Source organism: Macrobrachium nipponense, chromosome 26, assembly GCF_015104395.2.
Source record: "Macrobrachium nipponense isolate FS-2020 chromosome 26, ASM1510439v2, whole genome shotgun sequence".
Lineage (NCBI taxonomy): Eukaryota > Metazoa > Arthropoda > Malacostraca > Decapoda > Palaemonidae > Macrobrachium > Macrobrachium nipponense.
The window spans coordinates 22,324,367-22,352,162 of NC_087215.1; the positions used below are offsets into that span (position 1 = coordinate 22,324,367).

The 27,796-nt window shown below is 38.7% G+C and overlaps 2 protein-coding genes across 4 annotated transcripts in view; one reads left to right on the top strand and one right to left on the bottom strand.

The window, feature by feature from the left end:
- Positions 1-17,562, bottom strand: part of LOC135200058 (arf-GAP with coiled-coil, ANK repeat and PH domain-containing protein 2-like) — a 135,501-nt gene extending 117,939 nt beyond the window's left edge. For all 3 annotated transcript variants that reach the window (XM_064228318.1, XM_064228317.1, XM_064228316.1), the window contains exons 1-7: positions 17,375-17,562; positions 8,232-8,299; positions 2,963-3,020; positions 2,057-2,115; positions 1,739-1,912; positions 1,110-1,338; positions 675-770 (exon numbers count right to left, since the gene is read on the bottom strand). In XM_064228318.1, the coding sequence (XP_064084388.1) occupies positions 675-770; positions 1,110-1,338; positions 1,739-1,912; positions 2,057-2,115; positions 2,963-3,020; positions 8,232-8,284 (669 nt within the window). In that variant the 5' untranslated portion in view covers positions 8,285-8,299; positions 17,375-17,562. The remainder of the gene's footprint in view (positions 1-674; positions 771-1,109; positions 1,339-1,738; positions 1,913-2,056; positions 2,116-2,962; positions 3,021-8,231; positions 8,300-17,374) is intronic.
- A 135-nt stretch (positions 17,563-17,697) lies between these two features.
- The window catches only part of LOC135200059 (platelet-activating factor acetylhydrolase-like), a 60,059-nt gene continuing 49,960 nt past the window's right edge, over positions 17,698-27,796 (top strand). The window contains exon 1 of the mRNA XM_064228320.1: positions 17,698-17,742. The gene's annotated coding sequence lies outside the window, so the exon portion shown is untranslated. The remainder of the gene's footprint in view (positions 17,743-27,796) is intronic.

Genomic DNA, 27,796 nt, shown 5'->3' on the forward strand with positions numbered 1-27,796 from the left:
GAACTTCCCAGCTGAAATGACAAGCACAGAGCAAACTCATAAAACAGTTCAAGTTTGGCTGACGGGTATACAGTGGTCCCCCCGTATTCACGGGGGATACGTACCAGACACCCCCCTGTGATAGTTAGGACCCGTGAATGTTTGGAACCCCTATAAAAATGATAAAAGCAGCTTATTTTGTTAGTTAGAACTCAAGAAAAACCCACTAAAAATGTTCATACTTGGTTTTTTTAATAGTTGTATCACAAAAAGTGCATTTTATGATCAAGTTGATAAAAAAAACCAGGAATTTGTGGATATTTCTAATAGAAAAATACTGTGAATGTGCGAATTTTCCGCGAATAATGCGGGAAAACGTTCCCGAGAGAAATCCGCAAATGTGTGAGTCCATGAATCCAGAGAATGCAAATACAGGGGGGGGGGGGGGGGGTCCGGGTGGGGGACCATGTACACGCTTGCCTAATATTCCCACATTCATACCAAACATTTCTAACATAGTATTAACTTTGGACCATGGATCTCTAAGTGCTAGGAGTATGCTGAACACAGCAAAAATTTTAGCCCAACATAACCAGCTAGCAATTACTATATGAACTTATTTTTCACATTTATAGGTATTTCTACCCAAATATCTTAAAAAAAAAAACAATTAAAAAACTGAACTCCATCATTACCTCTTGGCTGATCTTATCCAAAGATGGTTTGAGATCATCACATAGATCTGTCCCTTGATGATAAAATGTGTTGTAGGCTTTCAAGTACGACAAAAGCTGGAAAACAAACATAAAATATTAAAGTGCCTTTGTTTCAAATCTTCTAAATATACTTGAAAAAGTAAAAGGAAAAAATTTATAAAGTAGTACCTAAATACAATTACAGCATTACCAACACTGAAATTACATTACTTAATATTTCATAAATAGACTTAAAGATGAAAGAAAATATATACCTAAATACAGTTATAGCATTAACCATACACTTATAAAGTTCATTTACAATCACTGAACTACAGCTTACTGCCATCAAAATAATTCAATTGCTAAAACACACAAATTACGATATGTTACCGAGTTCTGATTCAGCAACACATACAAATGGAAAATACATACCGCATCCACCACTTCATAGCGCTTCTTCCCCTGCGCAACAGATATTGCATGGACATAATCTACAGTAGTGTGTCTAAATGCCCTTCTTGTGGCAATCACTAAATTGTTCATCTCATCTGCTTCATGCGCACGTGTCCTGGATACTCCAGATGATCTCTGCAGGATATTGTCCATGTCACCACTCACTTTTTCAAAGTAATGCCTCAGATCCTTTACACTTCGCAGTTCACTAGAAAAGTGGTTGCAAATAAGAATAGTAACTTTTCAAAGAACTAAGTAAAGTACAACAAATATTTTCATAAAGAGCAGAATGCTTTGTATGAGACAGGTCATACTCAATATAACAGTTAAAAAAACCTATAATGATGGTGACTTAGAATAATAGCTAACTTCTCAAGTCTGAGATACTTCCAAAGGATAATTGAGAAACAATAATTTCAAATACGTACATGATTGCCAACAAATAAATAAGACTTCTCACAAATATAAACAGTATAAGCTCATATCAAAGCTTCATAACAGTACCACGGAGAGTTATGATAAAAAACAAATGGACTGAAGTACAAGTAGTAATTTTGTTCTTCAAACTGGCTATGGCCATACGAAAGCAAACAGTCAACTACACTTACTTCTTGATAAAGTTGGCTAAGTTCTTGGTAATAGCACGAGCTGCCTGATCTACAAGTATGGCATGATATTTGGCAGCTTCCCCTAGAGCTGCCAGCATACGATTGAGTGCAGACTGCACAGTTGTATCATTTCCAAAATATCCAGCTAGGTCCCATAAGCTGTGGATCAAATGCCTGGAGAAAGAAAAAATAAAATGGAACATACAGTATAATGCATATATATATTACAATAAAGACCAATGTGGATATCACCAACTCAGTCAATGTTTAGAAAATCATTAAGACAACCTCTAAATTGATAATGCCAAAAATACTTACTCTTGCTCCTGGTTGAATTGCTTTCCAGCTAACACCATCTGATTGCAATGCTTTACCACCTGTAAAGGATTTATACAGTAAATTTTATTTACAGCAACAAATCCATAAGTAAAAAAGTTCTGAAGGGACTAAAATTACTGATGGAAAAAAATCATCCATTACCTGGGTTACTGACAAACCCATTTGATCTATGGAAGATTCGCATCTAGCAGAAAAATATTTTTAGTATAAGTGAAGACCAAATTAACTTTGCTATTATATTTGCATTTTTTATACATATGTTGGTTACAAGTACATTCCATTATAAAGTACTGGAAAGGGACTTAGAATCATACTAAATTTCATGACACTTCCCCATACATGTAACTTATAATATTAGACAAGAATTTTGTAATTGCCTCAAATCCTGAGGGAATTGATAAGTTATAAACAAATGACAATTCTAAAGGTTACTTTTTACTAGACACATGAGTAAGTGAGCTACGTTGCAGTTAGTTTCTTGATGCATAAAAGAAACATACTGAAATAGACTCTATGGGAACAATATTGAAATTTTACAGGACATACTAAGAATAAAACTAAAAAATAAAACAGGAACAAAGTTGAAATTTTGTGGCACAAAATAGGAATAAAATTAAAATTTTGTAGCACAATGCGACCTAACATTATAACAAAAACCATCTGAAGAAAGCTTATATACAGCCTGGTCTCTGAATTTGCAAGAAACAAGAGTCCACCAGATTCCCAAAACTAAAGTGGCAATATTTAATAAGTTTGCATTGGTAACTCCTTTTTACCAAATAGACTAAATCTGCATAATACTGTACACTGATACTTGAACACTAAATTGTAGCATAAATCATAGTATGAAACTGCACATTTCTCAACAAACACAATGTGTCCTACCTTCTCCAATTTCACCTCCAGATTATCCAAGTCCTTCTCATTTTCATCCAAAATTTGCCTGTAGAAAAATCACACAATTAATTATATAGTTCTAAACTATGACAGTTCTTAATTACAGAAAACCACCCACCCTTAGTACAACTACTAACCCTTTCAAGATTCCATGGGATGAATTCTGATTTCCACTTGAACCAACACTACACTGTGAACATCCATCTTAAAAGATTCTTACGTTAATCTTAAAAGATTCTTACGTTACCTCTTCTATGCAAGTTTTTGCTGATAATTCCCTTATTTCCACCTCTCCATCATCTGATGCTAGATCTCTAAATCAAAAGCTCTTTCTTCATCCAAATGCTATTTAGTAAATTTGAATTGGCTAACATGACTTAACTGTTTTAATGAAAGTTTCTATATTATTTCTCAACCTGGAATTCCATACAATTATAACTTATTCAATGATTTTGAATTCAAGCCTCTCCTACATCACAATTCCAGGTGTTCAAACTTGTTTTAAGAGACACCACAACAGAAAGTAACATCTGTACCTAGTATATCTGTAAGTGTTTACATAATAAAAATATGGAAATGTTAGTCCATATATATAAAAGACTAAAACTAAAGAGGTCAACCAGATTGCTTGCAGGAATGTGATCAGGAACTAGAGACGCTAAAGATGACGTATACAATAAAAGTAGGCTAAGATAACATGCCGTCACCTGTAGTCATTCAATTGTTTATAACCTTAGTCCAAGCTCCCTGCTTGAGACAACTACCGCGACCTATAATTCAAACGGCCTACGTGATCTGTAGCGTGTTCTCCATTTGATTGTCATGTGTTCGTATGTAACTATGTCATCTGATAGTATGTTCATATGTTCGAGCTACTATCTGTTTCCTTCATAACTTGTAACAGAGATGTAGAACAGGGAGAATAGAGTTAGCTATCGTCATTAGAAGGCCTGTACCTCTTTACCTAAGCTTTATCATGTAGAAGGAATAGGATTAGCCATCATCATTGGCAGAAGCGATCAAGCTATCGTTATTAGAAGACTTGTACAATCATACCTGATCTTCACCATGTAAAACTTCAGAAGAATATATATATTTTTATACTTCATGTTTTCTACAAGAACCTCCTCACCGAATCATCATTGAGATTTCGCTACTGCGAGTTTTTTATCTTTGAGAGTGTCTGTTTCCAGAAGTTCTACTGAAATATTCATAATCATATACTATGTTAATTTTATCATTTTGGGCGATATAATCCCTTACGTAACAAATCATATTAAACAGTGAATATGCGTTTACGCAGTGGACGTCTGTATTTATACAGATGCATGGATAGGGTCGTAAGCACCGTAGTGATTAGAAAACACACAAAAACAAGTGGAACACCCGTACAAATCTATATAAATTAGAGGTAACACTATACTTCGTGTTTTCTCAAGAACCTCCTCACCGAATCAGCATGAGTTTAACACATCGGCGTCATAAACAAGAAGATAATCCCGACTTCGTAAGTGATCTACAAACCCCAAGACACTCCACTGAAGATGGAAGTGCAATACCAACCGACTTAGCGTAAGATTATCGCAAGTCTAACATTACCTCATAGGGCGCCTTATCATACAAGGACAAGCCCTAAAATATCTGATCCCCAAAGCAGTTTTAGTTACAGCTATATCCAGCACATCTTATTGATTACTACAAATTTAGCATGTCTTATCAATACTTACAAACATTATTCATATTTGGATTCTTAATTTGTTTTCTAGTTTATTAACCCTCTTACGCCGATTGGACGTATTAAACGTCGAGTCAAAATGTCTCCCGTATGCCGATTGGACGTATCATACGTCGGCTCAAAAAAGTTTTTTTTAAAAATTCGCGGAAAAATACTTATAGGCCTACCAGCCGAAAACTTTTGTATCACGCGCCTTGGGGGAGGGGATGCTGGGAGTTAACGGATCAAGGCGTTGTTTTGTTTACAATCGCTACGCAGGCGCGCAAGCGCGAATTTCTTTCTTATCGCACTAAAAAGTATCAGTGACACATCTCGGAAATTATTTCGTCACTTTGACATAATTATTGCACTATTTTAAATTATCCTTTACATGAAGTATTATATATGAAAAATGTGCGCAATTTCATGCACAATACAACTAAAATATACTCATGATTGTAGCTTTTATCAGTTTTGAAATATTTTCATATAAATAACGATAAGTGCAAAAATTTCAACCTTCGGTCGGTCAACTTTGACTCTACAGAAATGGTCGAGAAACGCAATTGTAAGCTAAAACTCTTACATTATAGTAATATTCAATCATTTGCCTTCATTTTGCAACAAATTGGACGTCTCTAGCACAATATTTCGATTTATGGTGAATTTATGAAAAAAACATTTTCCTTACGTTCGTGCGATAACTCTTCCGATAAATTTTTCGTGCGATTGTCCTAATGTTTGCACCCTTTTAAATTTGCCGTTACATAAAGTTTTATTTTATATGGAAATGTGCGCAATTTCCTGCACAATACAACAAAAAACAACCCATGGTTGTAGCTTTTATCAGTTTTGAAATATTTTCATATAAATAACGTTAAGTGCAAAAATTTCAACTTTCGGTCAACTTTGACTCTACCGAAATGGTCGAAAAACGCAATTGTAAGCTAAAACTCTTATATTCTAGTAATATTCAATCATTTACCCTTCATTTTGCAACGACTTGGAAGTCTCTAGCACAATATTTCGATTTATGGTGAATTTATGAAAAAAAAAACATTACGTTCGAGCGGTAATCCTTCCGAAAAAATCAGAATTTTTTTGTGCGATTGTCGAAATGTTTGCACCATTTAAAATTAGCTGTTACATAAAGTTTTATATATGAAAATGTGCGTAATTTCATTTAGAATACAACTAAAAATGATTGAAGGTTGTAGTTTTTCTCTTTTTTCGAAATATTTGCATATAAATCACGATAAATAGAAAAAAAACCACGTTCGGTCAAATTTGACTCTACCGAAATAGTTGAAAAAACGCAATTGTAAGCTAAAACTCTTACGGCCTAGTAATATTCTGTCATTTTCTTCATTTTGAAACAAATTTGAAGTCTCTAAAACAATATTGTGATTTATGGTGAATTTTTGAAAAATATATTTACCACCTTCACTCCGCGCGCCGATTCGCGGCCGCAAGTCTCCGAAATACGTACATGGCATTATCCTAATATTTGCTCCTTTTCATATTAGCCTTTTTATAGAGTTTCATATATCAAAATGTGCGCAAATTCATGAAGAATACAATAAAAAATAATTGAAGGTTGTAGCTTTTTCCATCTTCGAAATATGTCCATATAAAAAAATATATATATTAAAATTTCGACATTCGGTCAAATTTAACTCGTCCGAAATGGTCGAAATCTGCAATTCTAATCTAAAACTCTTACAGTATCGTAATATTCAATCATTTTTCTTAATTTTGAAACAAATTGGAAGTCTCTAGAACATTATTTAGAATTACGGTGAATTTTTGAAAATAACATTTTTTTACGTCCGCTCGTTACGAATTCGTACATCATTTTGTGATAATATTTTTCCAGTGTTGCTTTTATTGTTTTACAATGTATTATATATCAAAATGATTGCAATTTAATGTACAATACAACGCAAAAAAAGTAACTGGTTAGCTTTGACCGCTTTCTGCACAGCGTGATTTGAATACAATTATGTATGAATTTTTTTTTTCGCTACCATATATCGCATTATTTACATATGATAATGATATTATTTTTCATTTCTGATGGTTGCATTCTAAACTTCAGGCAATAACAAAAAAAGGAGCCAAAAATGAACTCTTAACCTCTTCAAAGTACGCGCGCTGTAAATTTTTGAAAAAATTATTTTTTCCACTTCCGCGCTCACTCCAAACCAGGCCCGGCATACGGGAGACGTTTGATTTTTAGGGCTCCGGCGTAAGAGGGTTAAGGAAAACAAATTATATATAGTCAATAATATGATCAATATCCTGTCATTCTGATTTACCATTTAACCCCTACTCAACTATGCTGATGAGTCACCTTCTACCTTTCAGCCACTTATTGCCATAAAAGCAACCACCATATTTACTGAGTGGCAGATGAACCCTGGCATTGTTAAGTTCAATGTTTACATGTTGCTCTATGAGCAAGAGCCCATGAATAAAAACAACAACAGTTTAGTGCCTGTTTTCCTCCCTAGAACTGCAACACTTCAGTTATCTCCCTGCTGTAGTTTCCCCAGTCACATAACCCAAACCCCCTCCCCTCTTCTTGTGACAGCAAGTTGCAGGTCCATTCTGTTAGAACCTATTCCACATCCCCAATCTGTTCTCGTAAACCATGGATTACATGCGAGCATTAGGTTGCTCCCATCCATTTCCCTTTGTTTAAAAAGACTGCAGGACATCATACTGTAATAGTAAACACCTGCAAAATGGATTGTATACAAAAATCCTATTCCTTTGGGAAATTTTACTTCCACATTAATCCTAACACACTTAAAATTACTTGCATGCTTACTGCAATTAGAAACCAGACATGTACCACTGAAGTTAAGCATAAAATTCTTAGGTTTCTTAAGTGGATAAAACAATTCCACTTGCATACCTAAATGACACTTACCCAACTTCCTTCTCTAGGAACTAACTCAAGGAGACTGTACAAGGAGACTTTTCTATTCCCCTTCCCATGCATTTCAACTTTCACCACTTGGCCTCCACCAGTCCCTCCCTATCAAAGGATGAACTACCAATGATATACTACAGGTATGTTATCTATGGAGGTAAGTCCATAGAAGTTACTCTTCCTTCCTTGGAAGACCTGTGCCAGATAAGCTAATTTTCTGTCTACCTAAATAACGCCCCCCCTCATACCTGCAGGGAATAATCTATTACAATATATCAAGCAACAATTGAGGGTTCATTTGGGAGATCCCTTAGAATGATGACAATGTTAGTTCTCGTACAGTGTAAACATAATCATCAGAAATATCTCCTAAAACATTTTTTTCTTTTAGAGGGGTTAGACATATTGAACTCCCTCTCCTTGTGGTACCATGTGTAAAGAAGAAAAAATCTATATATTCTTTTCTCCCCTAACACATTATAAATAAATGGTTTTTCTCCATATTCCAGCAATTTAATATTAGACATAATATCAACTCCTGCTGTCACATTTTCATGGCTAACCCCTTTAAACAAATCATTTTAACAAGAATAAAACATACTAACCTAAACCTTGGTGAGTCCCTTTGACACTCAACATTGTCAATTATGGCCTTCATCTTTAATTACTGCACCTGCAAAATAAAAAGAATATTCTTAATACATGTCAATGAGTACTAATAAAAACTAGGTCAACCACAAAACACAAATCAGAATATGGTACCATATTAATATCACTTGAAAACTCCTACCTATGGACCTGGTTAATAAGGTGCAGTGCACAAAAAGCCTGTATTCACGTCAGAGCACCATATTCAGGGGTTCAGTTATAAACCGTGACTGGTCTAGTAAGTTACTTGTGAGGTGAGAAATGATGTTATTATGATATAACAAAGTTTCATGTATACTTACCTGGCAGGTATATATATAGCTATATTCTCTGTTCGCACTGGCAGAATTTTCAAAACTCGCGGCAACCGCTAGATCACTGGTAGTTCAGGTGATCGCCACCCGCTCCCGTGGCGCTGGTGCTCGGAATCATTCCCATTTTCGTCAGATTTTTCTCTCTGAACCCGTCTCCTGAGGGGAGGTGGTGGGTAATTTTAATTATATATACCTGCCAGGTAAGTATACATGAAACTTTGTTATATCATAATAACATCATTTTCATGTATGACACTTACCTGGCAGGTATATATATAGCTGATTGACACATTTGGAGGTGGGTCAAAGACAGCAACATTGTAAGAGTTTTAAAAATTTAAAATTTAAAATACTCTTAGATTCCTTACCTGCTAAGGTAGCTGACTTCAGCATTCTGCCTCTTAGCCTGCTAAGCCTTAGTAGCTTCCAACTAGGACGTGACCTATTAGTGATGAAGCTAAATACAAGGGTCTGACAACTGGACGGGACCAATTGTGACAGGAAACCCTAGCCCTCTCTTACCACGGGCATTCATGCTAGGATAAGTTAGACCACCTGAACCACACACAACACTAACCTAACACACTACACTTCACAGACTGAAGAGGAAATCACCCTCTCAGACAACCGTAAAAACAACACCACTTCATTAAAATACCTAGCATGTTAGTAAGTTATGGGGTGGAAAATCCTTTGCCCAATACTGCTCCTGAGGATACATATGGACCCAACGTTTGACAATTGTCAAACGTTGTTTTGACGTTTCTAAGGTAATGACTTGCAAACACTGAATTAGTCCTCCAAAACGTCGTTTCAATGATATCTTTGAGGGCCATATTCTTTTTAAAAGCCAACGAAGTAGCTACTGCTCTCACTTCGTGTGCCTTAACCTTAAGGATGCCGAAATTTTCTTCTTGGCATAACATATGAGATTCTTTAATTAGTTCCCTAAGGAAAAAAGCAATAGCATTTTTGGTCATTGCTCTGCTAGGGTCCTTCACAGAGCACCACAGTGATTCTGAAGTTCCTCTAATCTTACTGGTTTTATCCAAATAATAGCGCAATGCCCTTACTGGACAAAGAACTATCTCTTGTTCCTGTCCTACTAGATCTGAAAGACCCATAATTTCAAATGACCTTGGCCATGGATGAGCTGGATTCTCGTTCTTGGCTAAGAACCCCTCCTGAAAAGAGCAAACCGCTTTGTCATGTTTCCAACCAATATGTTTGTTAATTGCTTGCAGCTCACTCACCCTTTTAGCTGTGGCCAATGCCACCAAAAAGATGGTCTTTTTTGTGATATCTCTCAACGAAGCTTGATCCATCGGTTCAAACTTACTAGTTCCTAAAAATTTCAGGACCACATCGAGATTCCAGGAAGGCGCTCTGTATTGGGGCTCCTTCCTTGTTGCAAAGGACCTTATGAGGTCTCTCAGATCTATATTATTTGTAATATCTAGACCTCTATGTCTAAATACAGAAGCCAACATACTCCGATACCCTTTAATCGTCTGAGTTGACAATTTTATTTCCTTCTTTAAGTATAAAAGGAAGTCGGCAATTTGGGTCACAGAGGTACTGGATGAAGAAATCTTCCGACTCTTGCACCACTTGCGAAAGATTCCCCACTTCGCCTGGTACAACTTAATAGTAGAGGCTCTTCTAGCTCCGGCCACCGCTCTGGCCGCCTCTCTAGAAAACCCCCTCGCTCTGACAAGTCTTTCGATAGTCTGAACGCAGTCAGACCCAGAGCGAGGGTGTTCTTGTGGTACCTGTTGAAGTGAGGCTGTTTGAGTAGATCTACTCTTGCTGGAAGTGTCCTTGGTACATCTATTGTCCATTCCAGTACCTCTGTGAACCAATCTCGGGCCGGCCAGTATGGAGCTATGAGAGTCATTCTTGTCCCTTGACTCTCCCTGAATTTCTTCAAAACCTTCCCTAATATCTTGAACGGGGGAAAGGCGTAGACGTCTAGCCCCGTCCAATCTAGAAGAAAGGCGTCTACTGCGACTGCTTGACGGTCTGGGACTGGAGAGCAATACGTCGTCAATCTCTTCGTCATTGCTGTCGCAAACAAGTCTACCACTGGGGCGACCCCATAATTTCCACAGACTCTGGCATACTTCTAAATGAAGCGTCCATTCTGTTGATAGAAGTTGACCTTCCCTGCTCAACAGTCCGCTCTCACATTCTTCTCCCCTTGAATGAATCTGGTGAGAAGGGTTACGTTTTCCTTCTCTGCCCAAAGAAGGATCTCCTCCGCCAACTTGCAAAGAGAGATTGAATGTGTCCCTCCTTGTTTGCGGATGTATGCCAGAGCTGTGGTATTGTCCGCGTTGACTTGTACCACCTTGTTGCGAATCACCGCGTTGAACTCCTTCAAGGCCAAGAAAATCGCCATCAGTTCCTTCCTGTTTATATGCCAAGCCGTTTCCTCCTTGCTCCAACGACCTGAGACTTCTTGAAGTCCGAGAGTCGCTCCCCAGCCTGCGTCCGAGGCGTCTGAGAACAATACATGGTCTGGGTTCTTTTGCTGGAGAGACGCTCCCTTTGCTAACTTCCCCGGAGTTAGGCCACCACTTTAACTCCTCTTTGATCTTGCGAGGAATTCGAAACAGGAAGGAATCTGGTTGCGATTTTCTTGGCCAGACTTGGTTCAAAAATATTTGTAGGGGTCTCACGTGAAGCCTTCCTAGAGAAACGAACCGTTCCAGGGACGAGAGTGTCCCAGTAAGCTCATCACTCTCGTGCTGAACATTGTTCTTTCTCTAGAAAGGCTTGCACTTTCCGGATGCACAGATCTTGTCTGTTGGGAGACGGAAAAGCCCGAAAAGTCACTGAGGAGATCAGAATCCCCAAATAAACTAGCTCCTGACTGGGGTTCATATTCGACTTTTCTAAGTTCACCATCAACCCTAACTCTTTCGTTAATGTTAACGTCATTTCTAAGTCCTCCAGACATTGCTTTCTTGATTGGGCTCTTATGAGCCAATCGTCCAGGTATAGAGACACTCTTATTCCTAGAATGTGTAGCCACTTCGCCACGCTCGCCATCACTCTTGTAAAAACTTGTGGGGCTGTGCACAGTCCAAAACAGAGGGCTTTGAACTGAAAAACCCTGTTCTGGATCACAAATCTCAGGTACTTCCTGTATCTTGCATGAATTGGGATATGAAAATATGCGTCTTGAAGGTCCAGGGTGACCATCCAGTCCCCTGGACGTACCGCTGCCAGTACTGAATCGGTCGTCTCCATCGTAAATTTTGTTTTCTCCACAAATAAATTGGAGTTGACTTACGTCCAGTACTGGTCTCCATCCCCCAGAGGATTTTGCTACTAAAAACAGCCGGTTGTAAAATCCCTGAGATAAGTGATCCAGAACAGGTTCTATTGCTCCTTTCTTGAGCATAGAAAGAACTTGTTCTTGTAGTGCTTCTTGTTTCCCTGGATCGCTGTAGTGAGCTCCCAGCTCTCTTGGCGATGTCGCAAGAGGCGGTCTCTTTAGAAAAGGGATCTTGTAACCTTCTTTGGCCACCTTGACTACCCAAGGATCTGCTCCCTTTTCTTTGCCAAATCTCCCAAAACTTCTGGAGTCTGGCACCTACTGATGTCTGAAGGACTTGCTGTTCATTGTTTAGTACTGGGTTTCGAACCCCTCTTGGACGGAGCTCTTCTTGCTCTGAAGGCCGGACGAGAAAAGGACTTGCCTCGAAAGGGCTGACTAGCTTGCCTTGATTCCTTAGGAGTCTTCTTAACTACCTTGTTGGGTAAAAATTTCCTTACCGAGGAAGTTAACAGATCCTGCGTCGCCTTCTGAGTTAGGGAAAGCGAAATATCCTTGATAATATCCGCAGGAAACAATTGCTCCGAAAGTGGGGAAAAAAGCAATTCGGATTTCTGGGCGTTAGAAACGCCCTTAGCAGCAAAAGAGCATAGGAGTGACCTTTTTCTTTAAAACTCCTGCGGTGAAAAGAGATGCCAATTCATTCGCTCCATCCCTTAAGGCTTTGTCCATTCAGGACATAATACTGCTTGGGAGTTGAGAAGCCGTTGCTTCATTATCTTCCACTGTTCGTCCCAGAGCTCCCAAGGACCAATCCAGAAAATTAAAAACCTCGAAGGTCCGGAAAATCCCTTTCAAGAGATGATCTAATTCTGATGGAGACCACCACACTTTGGCCGAATTCAAGGCATGTCTGCGGGAACTGTCCACAATGTTGGAAAAATCCCCCACTGGGAGGAGGCAGGCACTCCCAGGCCGAGATTTTCCCCTGTCGCATACCAAATTCCGGACTTCGATGCCAATTTGGCAGGAGGGAAAGAGAACACAGTCTTGCCCGCTTCCCTCTTTTCCTTCAACCACGTATCAATTCTTTGAAGAGCCTTCTTAGCCGTAATCGAAAACTTCATCTTCAAAAACGAGGACTTCTTCGGAGTTTTATTCTTGGAGAATTGAGAAAGGGGTGATGTCGGAGCTGCAGGCTGAAAATCCCCTCCAAAAAGTGAAAGAAGGCAATTCGTCAATTTCTTATAATCTGAAGAAGGTGCTTCATCTTCTTTTTCTTCCTCAGATTCTAAGTCTTCTATTTCCTCTTCTGCCGAAGACACATCCTGTAAACCCAGGTCTTGCTGCAGAAAATCTTCTCCAACCTCGCGTGAAGAAACCTGCTCCTGCCGCCTGCGTCCTGCGTCCTTCTGAGCTCCGAGGTTGCGTCCTGCGTCCTGTTCCGGAAGCTTGCGTCCTGCGTCCTGCTCCGAAAACTTGCGTCCTGCTTCCTGTTCTCTTAACTTGCGTCCTGCGTCCTGCTCCCGTAACTTGCGTCCTACCGAGACTCCGAAGCCTGACGAGAAGGCGGCCAACCATCATGCGTCCTCTTAGACGACTTGACTGGGAGAGATGCGTCCTTACGCCTTGTAGGAGGAAGTTCCGATGTTCCCCACGATTTAACCAAATCGGCTAACCTTCCTTGCATCTCTTCAAGGAAGTTCCTAGTCTCTGCTTCCTGGCGTGAAGTCTGAGCAAGCGGAGAACAAAGACGAGACGGATCATCAACACGAGAAACTCGATCTTGAGTTCTACGATAAGGGGAAGATATCGGAGAGACTGCTCCGTATTCCGAAGGAGAGCTCCTATCCCGAGAACCGTCGTACACATGAGGTCTTGCGTCTTGTCTTGACTTAAAGGATCTCCTCCTTTTAATCGGAACCACCTCTTCCTCATCACTAGAAGAGAAAATCTCGGGACTACTCCACCGTTCTTGCGGGTAACGATCATCTTGAGAAGACGTAGGTCTATGCGTCCTCTTCAGAGGACGCGAAACTTCCGCATAACGTCCATACCTGCCTGACGCAGCACTATCTGTCGAGGAAAGACACTTCCCAGTGTCGCCTTTTCTATGGCGCACTGCTGCAGCCTGGGACGCAACAGGACTGCCTGAAGGACGACTGATCGTAAGGGAACCCCTCTCGCCTCCCTTCGACTGTCGACATGCCTTCTCCCTTGGGTCTGGGAGCTTGGCAGAGGTCTAGGTCTAGGAGCACGAGTGAGACGATCAGCCGCCCCCTCCACTACACTGACACTTTCAATCGTACCCACTTTTGTCTGTAAGACGCTGAATCTGATCGCCCATTGACGCAAGGGCGGCAAACACTTTCACAATATTAGTATCCTCAGAAACAGCAGCGGGCGCAGGAGAGACCTGAGGAGAAGGATAACAACTTCTACTTGGGAAGAAGGGGGAGAAATAACAGAATTATTCAAGGCCTTACTAGAAGAACCTGACCTCTCACTCCGAGACACCGATCTTCTTACTCTATCCTTTTCAAGTCTCTCAACATATTTGGTGAAAGTCTTCCATTCTTTCTCATTTAAACTTTTTTCACACTCATTACATCTATTGTCCCAAGTACACAAAACCTCTCTACACTTCTTACATAGTGTGTGAGGGTCTACCGAAGCTTTCGGTAGTCTCACCTTACACCCTTCTTTCATACACACTCGAAATACTATACCAGAATCAGACATTCTAATAACTTCCAATCGCGATTGCCAATCCAACTTTCCAATACGATACCCAATAAACCATCCAAGTACAGCGAAAGTCAGCTAACGAGTTTCGAATTCTAGCAGGAACCAACAACGATGTTGCCGGTTCAGTGGCAGAAAAAAATCTGACGAAAATGGGAATGATTCCGAGCACCAGCGCCACGGGAGCGGGGTGGCGATCACCTGAACTACCAGTGATCTAGCGGTTGCCGCGAGTTTTGAAAATTCTGCCAGTGCGAACAGAGAATATAGCTATATATACCTGCCAGGTAAGTGTCATACATGAAAATTAAAATTTGACATTAATGTCTGTTGAAAATATTTGTTTAACTCATTACATAATTCTTACACTATCCAGAATTGGGAACTACAGTAGGAAATGAGAATACCAGTCTTAAGCCTTAGGGTCAGCTTAAGTTGGGGATGGGGAGTGGACAGGCATCCTGTTGGTTTGTTTGTTTTTGTTTGTTTGTATGTGCTTTTACGTTGCATGGAACCAGTGGTTATTCGCCAACGGGGCCAACGGCTTTACGTGACTTCTGAAGCACGCCAAGAGTGAACTTCAATCACCAGAAATACAGGCAATTTATGTAAACAAATACTGTTTCTGCTTTACAGCCACCTCAGACAATAGGACGGGGGAGGGAGGGAAGCAATTCCAAGCAGGGAAACTAACAAAGAAAAATACCGTGTTGGCTAATCAAGTACTGTTTCTGAAATACAGCTACCTAGGTTAGGATAAATAGGGGGTACACAGGCAGGGGGGGCTTTAAAGCCATACCCAGTTAGTCAGAACACAGGCTAGCATACTAGTTTAGGTTAGGTTATGCTGGAACCCTGTGTTTCTCTCAAAAATTTACCGGGCCCTTGGCCAAGTTAGGTTGGGGTTCCAGCCCCTGGGTAAACTAGGATGGGGCACCCTAGATAAGCTGGGATGTACCAAAACCTTTGGACTGGTTTCTCCCAGAAGTCCCAATTGTCGTTAGCCAAATGTAAAAAGTGAATAACAAATTAATATTAAATTTTTAAAATGAAATAAATGAGGTATTAAAAGTACATTTTACATCTAGGCCAGACCTATATAGTATAGCCAATGTTATGGGTTTAAAAGAAACCTTAACCTTCTCCACTTGCTTTTAAGTTGCTTTCAAGAATAAGCTGTCCATTATTTTCATTGTTTTGATTCACCACTTCAAACCCCAGGAGTCCCTATGTTATTCATTCAACCGTAACAGTTTGAATAGGATCAGAATTTTGGCCAAAGGCCAAGCACTGGAACCTAAGACATCATTCAGAGCAGGTAGGGAAATTGACAGTAGGAAGGTTTGAAAGGTGTAACAGGAGGAAAACCTCACAGTTGCACTATAAATCAATTGTTACTAGAGGGTGGAAAGTCAGAAAGAAGGGAATATGAACAGAGATGCAGTACTTAAAAAAAATGAAAGAGGTTGCAAGTAGGGACAGAAGGGATGCTGCAAAGACCTTTAAATAATGCCTACAGTGCAGCTAGTGAGGTGCACTGACAGCACTACCACCCTTTGGGACAACATAACTGTTAGTAGCCATTAACTTGGCACAGGCACAGCCAGCAATAGAAGTGATGAAAACACAAAAATACTTTAGCTTGCAATAATACAGGTAGGCCTAACAGTATCAAAATACACATAGTTCTAGGCTAAGTTGGCCTAAAACAAGTCCTAAACCAAAATAGGCTAAACTATAGCTTTTTGGGTGACGAACTTGACAAGAAAGTAGGCTTAGCCTACCTAATGCATGGTCTAACAGCAAAAACATCATTACATTTTAGGTTAATCTAAGGTGAGCTAGGCCTACACTTAGGCTAACAATGATGAAGTCTAGGTCTAGGACTAGGCCTAGATATTAGGGGGAAACACTGCAGTGGATCCATCATCATCGTGTGGATCAGCCTTATTCACTCGATATTTAATTGGTGAAACAGGAATACAATTACATCTTTAAGCATACCATTCAAAAGATTGAAGTTTCATCAACATAATGTAATAGGCTATAGCCCATTGTTATTGACCCCTATCACTATTCATACGGAACAAGTCCACACGGGCCACCCACTTAAAATTCAAATTTTAATCCCAGTTGAGTTAGAGGTCTACCTAAGCCTAGACTTTCCTAATGAAGTCTAAGAGTAAGCCTAGATTTACTCAAGCCTACGCCGAAAACAACAGCCCTATTAGCTACCTATTGGTTATCCAATTAACGTACTTAAAAAATAGGTAAGCCTCCCTACTAGTAGGTTAGGTATTACTTAAAATAAAAATACCGAAAACGAAAAATAGGTTAGCGCCTACCCATTAAATACGAGAAAAAGTGCATAGGGCCTAAGCCTACCTTTCCCTTAATTAGATACGAACAAAATAGGTAAGACTGCCTATTAAATTACGAGAAAAATATGTATGCCTAACTAGCCTACTACCTATTAAATTACGAGAAAAATAGGTAAGCCTACCTTATTAAATTACGAACAAAGTAGTCCTCCTTATTATTAAATTATTTACGATGCTAACCCAGTGAAATCCTCGTTGATGAAAACTGCCCATTAGGCCTACAAAACCCTGATAAAATTACCGCTGTTAATCCCAAACTAATCCGGCGGATTAAGGTAATCCCCCCGACCTGGCCTTAGCTGACTCCCAAGGTATTAAAACAGCAGAAAAACCATCTGTCAGAGCGACTAAAACAACAGCGAAACAACGTCTATTACCTTCGGGAGTGAGTACGAAGGCGTCAATCGGAGTATCACTAGGTGAGTGCGCGGGTCATCTGGTTATTTGGCCGCGATGAACCCTTAAATTACCCTCAAATTATCTCTTCTTCCTTTGACACATCGGTTGACCGACTGTATAGGTCTATCTCCCTGGCTCTCCCCAAACTATAATACAAGTTTCGGGAGAAAAACAATTTCTCTCGGGGAAAGGAAAACAAAAGATCATCGGTAAGGAGGATCGACGTTTCCTTCCGGTTACTTCAAATAAGTTCAGATACTCTTACAGATACACCTTAACCAGGAAGTTCGTTGGGATCCGTTCTACACTGACTCATGGTGGTATTCCGTGTTTCTTTCAAGTTAAGGTATTATTAGTTGGCTTCGTCGTTATACATAGTCTTTATCCATTCATTAGCATTGATCAAATGGACCTAGGTCTCGTTTGGGTGACACGAGAGGAGTTCAGATACTATTATAGATAACCAGGATCCGTTCTGGAATTTCGTGTTTCTTCATATTTACGCTGTTGTAGTAAGTTTTTTCATTGTGGTTAGCTTTCATTCATTCTTTAGCATTATTAAAACGGATCTAGGTGTCTTTTGGGTGACATGAAAGGAGTTGAGATACATCATAGATAAACTATAACCAGGAAGTCCAATGGGATCCGTTCTACACTGACTCATGGTGGTATTCCATGTTTCTTTCTAATTGCGGAATTCTAGTTAATTTTGGTATTATATTTGGCTTTTTAAAATTCTATAATAAAACCATTTTTCTCATGGAGGTTCGTAAAGAACATATTTCTACATTAATACATGATCATTTTGCACTGAATTGATAAGAACTTATCCAAAGTTTGGGTGAAATACTTAAGATTTCTACCTATGAAAATTTGTCATGTTCTTGTGTTGCTTCAGAGATGGATTTGATATAAAATGAACACAACCCTCATCTAAACAGTACTGATAAAATGTTTATAATCTTATTTATTTCGGCTTCATAGCTCATCTGTTTTGGACATACTACTACCTCTACAACTACCACTAATAAGCCTTTAAGGTTTTGTAATTTCCATATGATTCATCTATTTCTCTGTAAATGTGCAAATTGTTTCGATTGCAATTTTTCCCTTCAAAATTTTGTCTGTTTTTTTCTGATAAAATCAATACTTAATCTCCAGCTATCTGTCTTACTGGTGTTCCCTAATTCTTATCTATAACGTAAAGTGCACTGTCTCCTATAATATTTATCAAATCTATTACCTCTATATTTAGATTCAAGTTTTTTATGGCATTTGCAGGGGTTCACTCCTATTAGTACTATGAAACAATATAAGTATTTATTTAAGCCCTTGACTAATTTTGTAGAGTAGAAACCACGATCTCTCTTGATCCTACAGACCGGATGTTATCATATCATCTATGATTTACGTCATAGGTAGGCGGGTCTAGTCGTGAAAGTTAGGAATCTTGCTCTAAGAATTTATTACAGGTCATTCATCTTGGCTTAAGATACATGTGATAATTATGGTTAGATCGTATAAAAACTTTTACGTCATGATGTACCTAACTAGAGCAGAACTGTGAATTATCTCTCCGGGTTATCAGCCGATTTCCTGTTGATTACTTCTGAGGCAAAGCATTATGCTTGAATTTATCTTGGCTGAATTACTATACGGTCATAAAAAGCTGCCGAAATCTTCCCAACATCTATTGCTATTCACCAGATTTTTAATGATTACTGCTATCCTGCCAGTTTAGCCTTCAAATATTTTTATTTTTCAGGCGAAGATTCTAAAGTAATTTAACCTACGTCAAAGAGTAATTTCAAGATCAGTTTTTGTTCACCGTAGTGCTATGAATTTCCCCTCGTTCAAATAATTTGGGACCATGTCAAGGTTAGCGAACCCGTTATTTTTCAAGAAAATGGACCACTTTGAGTTTATATATATATATATATATATATATAATATATATATATATATATATATATATATATATATATATAATATATATTAACTCAAAGTGGATAATATTTTCTTGAAAAATAACGAAAAATAACGGGTTCGCTAACCTTGACATGGTCCCAAATTATTTGAACGAGGGGAAATTCATAGCAATACGGTGAACAAAAACTGATCTTGAAATTACTCTTCGACGTAGGTTAAATTACTTTAAAATCGTCGCCTGAAAAATAAAAATATTGAAGGTTAAACTGGCAGGATAGCAGTAATCATTAAAAATCTGGTGAATAGCAATAGATGTTGGGAAGATTTCGGCAGCCTTTTATGACCGTAAAGTAATTCAGCCAAGACAATATTGTACCACTTTGAGTTTAGTAATTCAGCCAAGACAATATTATACACTTTGAGTTTATATATATAATTATATATATCTATATATATTATTATAATATATATATATATATATATATATATATATATGAACTCAAAATGGTATAATATTGTCTTGAAAAATAGTAGGTTCGCTAATCTTAAAATGGTCCATAATTTTCAAGCTGACAAGTGTCGTCCTCAGCGTTAAATACTGTTTGAAATTTGAACACGCAAAAGAATGGGCGTAAATATTTTTATTGCGCCTCAACAACAACATGCTTTCTCTCTCGGCACGAGCGAAGATCCTCCACGAAACCGAATTTGGCCTAATGATAGCCAAAAAGTGGTCGTAGATACAAGAGGAGATTAGAATGAAGTAACCATATATATATATATATATATATATATATATATATATATATATATATATATATATATATATATATATATATATATGTATATAAATATATATATATATATATATATATGTATATATATATATGTATATATATATATATGTATATATATATATATATATATATATATATATATATATATATATATATATATATCTATGGAAGTAACTATAGCAACTTAAGTGACTGGTTTATTATATGCCGGTGCTCTTTTAATCTTTTAAAACGCCAGAAGATTTACCTTACAAACTTGCTTGATGCATCATATGCTTAGAAAATTACTGTAAGTAATGACGCAGTATGCACAACAGGGCGAAATAACAAGATGGTTAATGGGGCTGAATCGTTTAAGTATTTTGAATCGCACTGTGACAATGAAAATGCGCCTTAAAGATTTTTTTTGCTTTGAAACTAAAGCTCTGAGAAAAATATTAGGAACCAGATATCAGGGCAGCCAGAAATGATACGATATGGGAAATTACAGTTTCTTTGGATAGATGAGAAATGATGAAAGGCAGATGGAGATGGCTTGGGCATGTTTTCGCGGGGCTTGGGAGAATAGTAGGTGGTTGTGTTATTTGTGTTCCACTGGGCAGCAGATGAACTGGAAGAATGTGGGCTTTGGGGCTGGGTGGGGTTTTGTAAAGGTAATGACGGGAAGGAGTTGTTGTAGGTGAAGGAAGGGTGGTCGGAATCGGAGTAGAATATAGAGTCCATGTCGGTTTAGTAAGTTCTGTTGGTTGTTGGGATGTCCCAGTCTATTGTTTCATAGGTTGTTCTCTTAGAATTGCAAGTTTGTTTGGGAATTAGTGCCCCGTACTGAAGTCTAATAAAGTGAGTTTTAGGTTATGCATTTTTTCATGTTATTTTGTAATACAAGCTCAGGCGGTTTTGTTTAAGATGACCACTAAAATCTCACATGATATGATTATGTGATTATGTAGGCTAAGCTCTTTAAGGACAAAGGAGATGTGATTTCTTAATTGAAAAATGGAAAATTGATCGCTAGGCTCAGAAAGTGAATGGTGTGGCTACATAAATGGGTTGCCACCCGTTCTGTAAAATACAGATTCGTTCTGTATTTAAGAGTGAGATGCTGCGTTCTGTATTGAACCAATACAGAACGCCATTTGTTCTGTATTTGGCTGTCAGAATATCTGCATCCTTTGGATGCAGATGAGGTGAATGAACAAGAAGCAGACGTCATTCAAGTATACCATCTTTTCTGTAACAACATGTTGTCCATCTTTGAAGATGTCGTCAAGAAACTTGAAAAAAACGAAACAACTGTCATTGACCTCTGCCCTATTACGAAGGCTTTCAGGAACAAGCTCATGCAAAGAAGAAAGGATAGTTTCTATGGCTACCTGACAAAAGTAAAGCTGCAGCAGCTTTCTTCATCAGAAGCAAACACTGCAAACGCAGATTTTCAAGCATTCCTTAGTACTGCCATCACATATGTAGATAAGTGGTTTGACTTTTCAGGAAAATTGGCTGTCCTTCCTCCATCCTCTCTTACTCAAAACTGAGATACACTTTTCTGACATGGAGAAACTAGTTGAGAAACTCGAATTGATCAGCAGACTCAGTGTCAACATGAATGAGCTGTATGATGAATTAACAGTCATTAATGTAATTGTGGAAAGGCTAAAGGAGGGAGAAGACTGGAAGTCCAAAGTCACAGCTGCCAGGTGGATGGCTGTCCTCCAAACCTCTGACCAGACTCCCCTCCCTAACATGCTGTGTCCTCTCTTACATACTGAGTGTGCCAGCTTCAACGGGTTATGTTGAAAGGATATTCTCAATAATGCAAAACAAGTGGACTGACACCAGGAATAGGTGCTCCATTGAGCTCATTAAATCCGAACTCCTTGTAACCCTTAATTCCGAACAGAGTTGTGCTGACTTTCTCACAACCATTGAGCAGGATAAAAGGCTTCTTGCTGCAGCAAGGAGCAACACAAAATATTCATGGAAAAAGTAGGAATCCTGGGAATGACCAACATGCTTGGTGTATTTCCTTGATTCACTGAAAATTTTTATTATGTTACTTTTAAATGGCTATTTGTATTGTAGTTCAGCAGTGGGAATGAATCCTGTATTTTCTTTTGTATATTACTGAAAGAATAAAATAAACTTGAAGGTATATAATATAATATTTTTTCATTGTGTCACAGAATGTCATTTTGTTTTGAATTTCTATAGACTTGTCAGTTGTCACTTCAGTGATAATTGACAACCTCAGAAGCAAGCTTCTAGTCCTCATCAAATATGAAACATGTCTTCCTCACCCTCATGTTAGCTGCACAAAGGCTTAGAATGCTCCAGAAATAGGACACATTTCAAAAATTTTCTTGGGAGCTCACAGCACGACCCGAAACCCAGCCGAAAAGACTTGCTCTATTCGCCATAACTTTTCCTCCTTATACAACTCTCGGTATATGTTCTGTATTTTTCTGAGCTCAAGGTGGCAACCCTAGCGCCCGCCGTTTTTGGAAGGTGATGCATTGGCTTTGTATTTGGAAAAGAAAGATGACCAAAGTGGTATGTAGTACAAGATTGAAGAATTATTGAAAGAAGCCTTTTCAGATGGAAAATAAGAAGGTTGGCAGAGTTAGCTAGTTTTAAGGAGAATGGGTTGGAACACATAGTAGTAGTAAGGTTACCATTTGTGAATAGTATCCCTAGTCAAGTCAGTGCATCGTTCAGCAGCTACCAGGGATACAGGGAATGACAAAAAGAAATTATTGATTGAGCGAGAACATTGACTTCTAATACATTCGGCGATGTTGCTGCTGTTAGCACATCTAGACACAAGACTGTTGAGAGTAAAGCAATAGTTTTGGGGTATGGGGGTAAATGAGTTCAGTAGGTGAAGTTTTGGTAAATTCAGGTGTCAGTGTTCTGGGTGTTATTGTAAGGACCAAAAACTAGTCGCGTGCTTCCGGCGTCATAAGGTAGGTCGTATTTCAACTCAGTGTGATTTGGGAAACGAGAAAAGGGCACTGGTGCGCCAACAGCTTCCCTCTGGAGGTTACTATTCGTTAAATTGGAGGTGAATGGGTCTGAGGATGGGGTCCTTTGGTACACTGCGAGTAGTTTAGTATTGGGAGCTGTGTTGGAGATTGGCGGTGGTGTGGTTGAGGATGCAGCTTGGTTGCAGAAGACAGACGACAGCAATCATATTTATGCGGCTGAGATGGAAGCTGTAGTAGAGGAAATCAATCTGCCCTGCAGTGGGGACTAGATAAATTAGAGATTAAGGCTGATTCTGCTACTGTCCTTGGGTGGATGAAATCCGTTGTCACAGAGGATAAAAGGGTGCATACAAAGGGAGTAGGAGAGGCACCATAGTACTATCAAAACTATCATTGAGAGGGGAGACATAATTCCATCAGAAACTGTTCTGGTATAATATGACACCCAAGTAAGGGTTCTGCAAAGTGTCATCTACAAATATGAGTGGGGACGCCTGGCGAAAGTGGCAGTTACTGATCCTGAGGACGTTGCATGCTCCTATTCAGGTGGGAGAGGAAGCGTAGGGCAAGGCTCACCATGCACGCTGCTCAATGGAAGAAGGGGATCATAAAGCCCCATACACACTATGCATCATGATGCTCGCAGTGTTAGATGGACGCGATGAAAAACGACTTTTTCAACAAGAAGCCGCATCGCCAACATGTTCATGGGTCAGAGCCATTTCAATACTCAGCTCAGCGATGCACCATCATTCAGAGGGGGAGGACGTCTGCTCACCACCACCCGCCAAACCCCTTGAGTGGACAAGGACTAACACAATACATTCTATTGAATTACTGAAGGAACATCCATCTGTTTGGAACATCAAATGCAAACATTACAAGAAGAGAAACATCAGGAGTGCAAGCTTGGAAACCTTAAAATCAGAGTTATCGAGTTTTGTAAACTGTACATTGCGGAATGAAGACATTACTAAAAAGCTGCACACCATGAAGAAACAATTCTACAGGGAAATGTCTGCAATCAAAGCACCACAGAAGTCTGGATCTGGCACGGACGGTCTTTACACTCCCAAGTTATGGTGTTTGTAATGAAAAATATTTTTGTACTTTGTACCTATATTTGAACTCTACTTTCAAATAATCCTCCCTAAGGACATTATAGATGGCTTCACACGTTTAGGGAATGATTAGACCGAGGCTCTGTTTTGAAATCCTGGCTGAATATTGGAGGCTTGCATACAATCCTCCAGCTGCAAGAACGAGCTCCTGGTGATATGCTGTCTTGAAAGCTGGTGTCCTGCTTACAAATGTATGGTTCAATTTTTTCCAACAATCTATAAAATGCAAGGATTGGCATTCTTGTGTAATTTTCAAAGTTTGTTGAATTTTCGACTTGTAGCTCAAAAAATATTTCATTGAAGCTTCCCTTCAGAGGTTGCCGAGAAAGCCATTGCTTATACCACAAGGTTCTTCGTTTCTTCCTCAAAAGTTTCTTTTTTGCAGCACACAGAGCAACTACACCCCACAGTAGAGTCTCCTGGCAAAGTACATCATCGGCAGACATCCTGCCGTTGCAAGCTGAACTGCGAGAACAACTGAGCAGTGTTGCAGTACAGTTTGGCCGCTATTAATTTTATTCAACGCCACTACTGCATCACGTAGCTGATACATGATGGCATAGTGTGTACCTTGCTTTACTGGAATTAACTGTAAAAATAACGTCTCTGTGGATGGTATGCCACGTCATGTGCTAGACTTGCGTGGGATTGAGTTGCTGAGTTCCTTAGGGGAGTCTAAATGAGGAGGAGGTGAGTGAAGAAAGGGATGATGATAACAGGAGATATTTCGGGACAAAAAGGCCTGCTGCTGACTGGGTGAGGGACTGAGTGGAGGAAGCACTTGGAGTTGGAGTAGATTTCTGCTAATAGTAATGTTAAAAATTGCTGTTGTTGTCTGCTTGAATTTGTGTTTTGTTTGATGTTGTAGTTGTTTCAATGTCATAAGTAAAAAGTTTTTTTTTTTTTTTTTTTTTTTTTTTTTTTTTGTTTTTTTTTTTTTTTTTTTTTTTTTTTCTTTTTTACTTGAGATCACGGGAACATGTGGTCTTGGGGATTGGATGGGAGTTTGTAAAGGTAAAGATGGGAAGGGGTTGGTATAGGACTATAGTTATGATCGAAGTCATGAAACAGTTCAAAATAGCACATTAATAGACCTAGGGGAGGGAGTTGAATAGGAAATGGAAATTACCAATGGAATTAGTTAAGGGTGCACGGGTTCTACATCACTTTTCAAATTGATGTCATATTTAATAATTAGGAAAATGGAGGAGGAAGGGACAGGATTCGAAAATGAATGATTTAAGATGGGTTAGTATTAGCAAGAAATATAGAAGATGCAAGGAAAAATATAAAGATTTTAATGAATGTAGGAAATAAATGTGGGCTAGAAATAAATAAAGAGAAAAGCTGCATCACTATTTTCAATATGAAGGAAAAACCAGAAGAAATTGAGGATATAAAAGTGCAGGAGAATATAACATATTTAGGAATAATGGTAAACGATACTAGAAATCTGTTTAAGCTACAGCAAAGGGAAATGATGGACAAAGCACAGAAATTAGCCAACCTAACCCGTTCAGTGATAGAGGAAAGCTATAACAAAGTACTTATAGGTTAAACATACTGGAAAAATATAGCTCTACCATCAGTGTTATATGGAACCAATGTAGTTAATTTAACAGATACAGAAATATAAAAATTGCAAAGAATAGAGAATGGGGTTTATAGAAAAATATTAGGAGCTTGTAGAAGTACAGTAGTAGCCACATTAAGGGGGAGACAGGAGCATCTAACATGAAAAGCAGAATTATAAGTGGAAAGCTAAGTTATGTAAATAATACTATAAATGGACTGAAAGAGTTACTGAAGAAAATAATTATAGATATGCAAGAAAAGGAAAGAAAATGGTGGAAAACTGGAAAAGTATACATGCATGAAATTAAAATCAATTTAAGAAAACTGGAATCCAAAACAGAATTTAAGGACAAAGCCAGAATATGGGACACAGTGAAGTGGAAAGAAGACTTGGAAAATAAAGTGACCGTAAACATATATAAGAAGTTGAAATTTTAAATAAAAGATGAAGAAATTTACAACACTTTTGGTTCGATACTTCTCTTTAGAGCCAGAACCAACTCATTGCACCTAAATATAACAAAGAGACAACAGAGTGGGAACACATGTTGTCCTTTTTGTGCTAATACAGAAGAGGATATTTTTCATTTTCTTTTGTATTGTCTTGCTTACAGGGAAGAACATATTAGATCAATTGGCCTTCAACAACCTTATGAAGAAAATGATATTGTTAGAAAATTCCTATTTAAAGAACACAATGAAAGAAGAAAAGAGACCTTAAATAAGATGTGGAAAAAAAGATAAAAAAGAATTAAAGAGCTTAACAATTACGAATAACTCTTACGATTAAGAGGCGCCGTTGTAAAGGCATTGCCTCGACCCATAACCAACCAACCAGGAGGGGAGAGTCCATGGCGGTTTTGTTAGAGATAGGTTATGGTTGTTGGGACGTCCTGGTCTGTTGTTTCATAGGTTGTTCTCTTAGGGTTGTAATTTGTTTTGGAATTAGTGCCCTGTACTAAGTCTAATAAGGCGAGTATTTGGTTATGCATTTATCATGTTATTTTGAACTATATATACCCTCACGTGTGTGAATGAGTGGATATGTATGCGGTTGTCGGAATGTAAATACGTCAGTAAACACATATGCAATTGCTGCTGAAGTAGTACCAATTTTAAATGGGCATTCTCATATCACCGAATTTTGCGCGAGTCATCAAATGGCTTAAGTATGGAGCTGCAAAAAGGAGCGGAAACGTGAAAATAAAGAGAGGAAGCTGGATGTTTTGATAATGAGCAAGATTAAAGTGAAAGGGCAGAGTGTACAGGACGTAGAGAAAGCTTGTGACAGAATCTATAGAGGATGTATGATGCAGATGGTAACGCGTTGAAAGAAATTAGACGTTTATATGGTGGAAGTAAAGTTTGTAGGAACATATCTAGATGGAAGAGTGACTAGTTTGGTATAGATCGTGTGCCTGGGACGAGGATGTGATACTCGTAGATCTGGGTGGCTGTTTAGTATTTTCACGGATTAAGTATATCTTAGTTTTACTAGTCCACTAAGCTGATTAACAGCTCTCCTAGGGCTGGCCTGTAGGATTAGATTTTTTTACGTGGCTAGGAACCAATTGGTTTCTTAGCAACGAGACCTACAATTTATTGTGGAATCCGAACCACATTATATCGAGAAATGAATTTCAATCACCAGAAATAAATTCCTCTGATTCCGCGTTGGCAGAGCCGAGAATTGAACTTCGGACCACCGGATTGGTAGGCGAGCGCGAAAACCACTCGTCCAACGAGGAGCTAAAATTATTTTTGATAGAATCAAGAAGGAGGAAAGGAAATATGGGTGAATGTAACTGGAGTGAAAAAAAATGTCGAGAATGAGGTGTAGGTTACATGATTTTTACAGATGACACAGCTTTAGCTGGTGTAAGCAAAGAGGAACTGCAGGGTCTGATGAAAGAGTCGGATGTGTTTGTAAGAAGAGAAAGCTGAAAGAGAATGTTGGCAAGAGTGTGGTTAAGAAGGCGAATGAATAACAATAA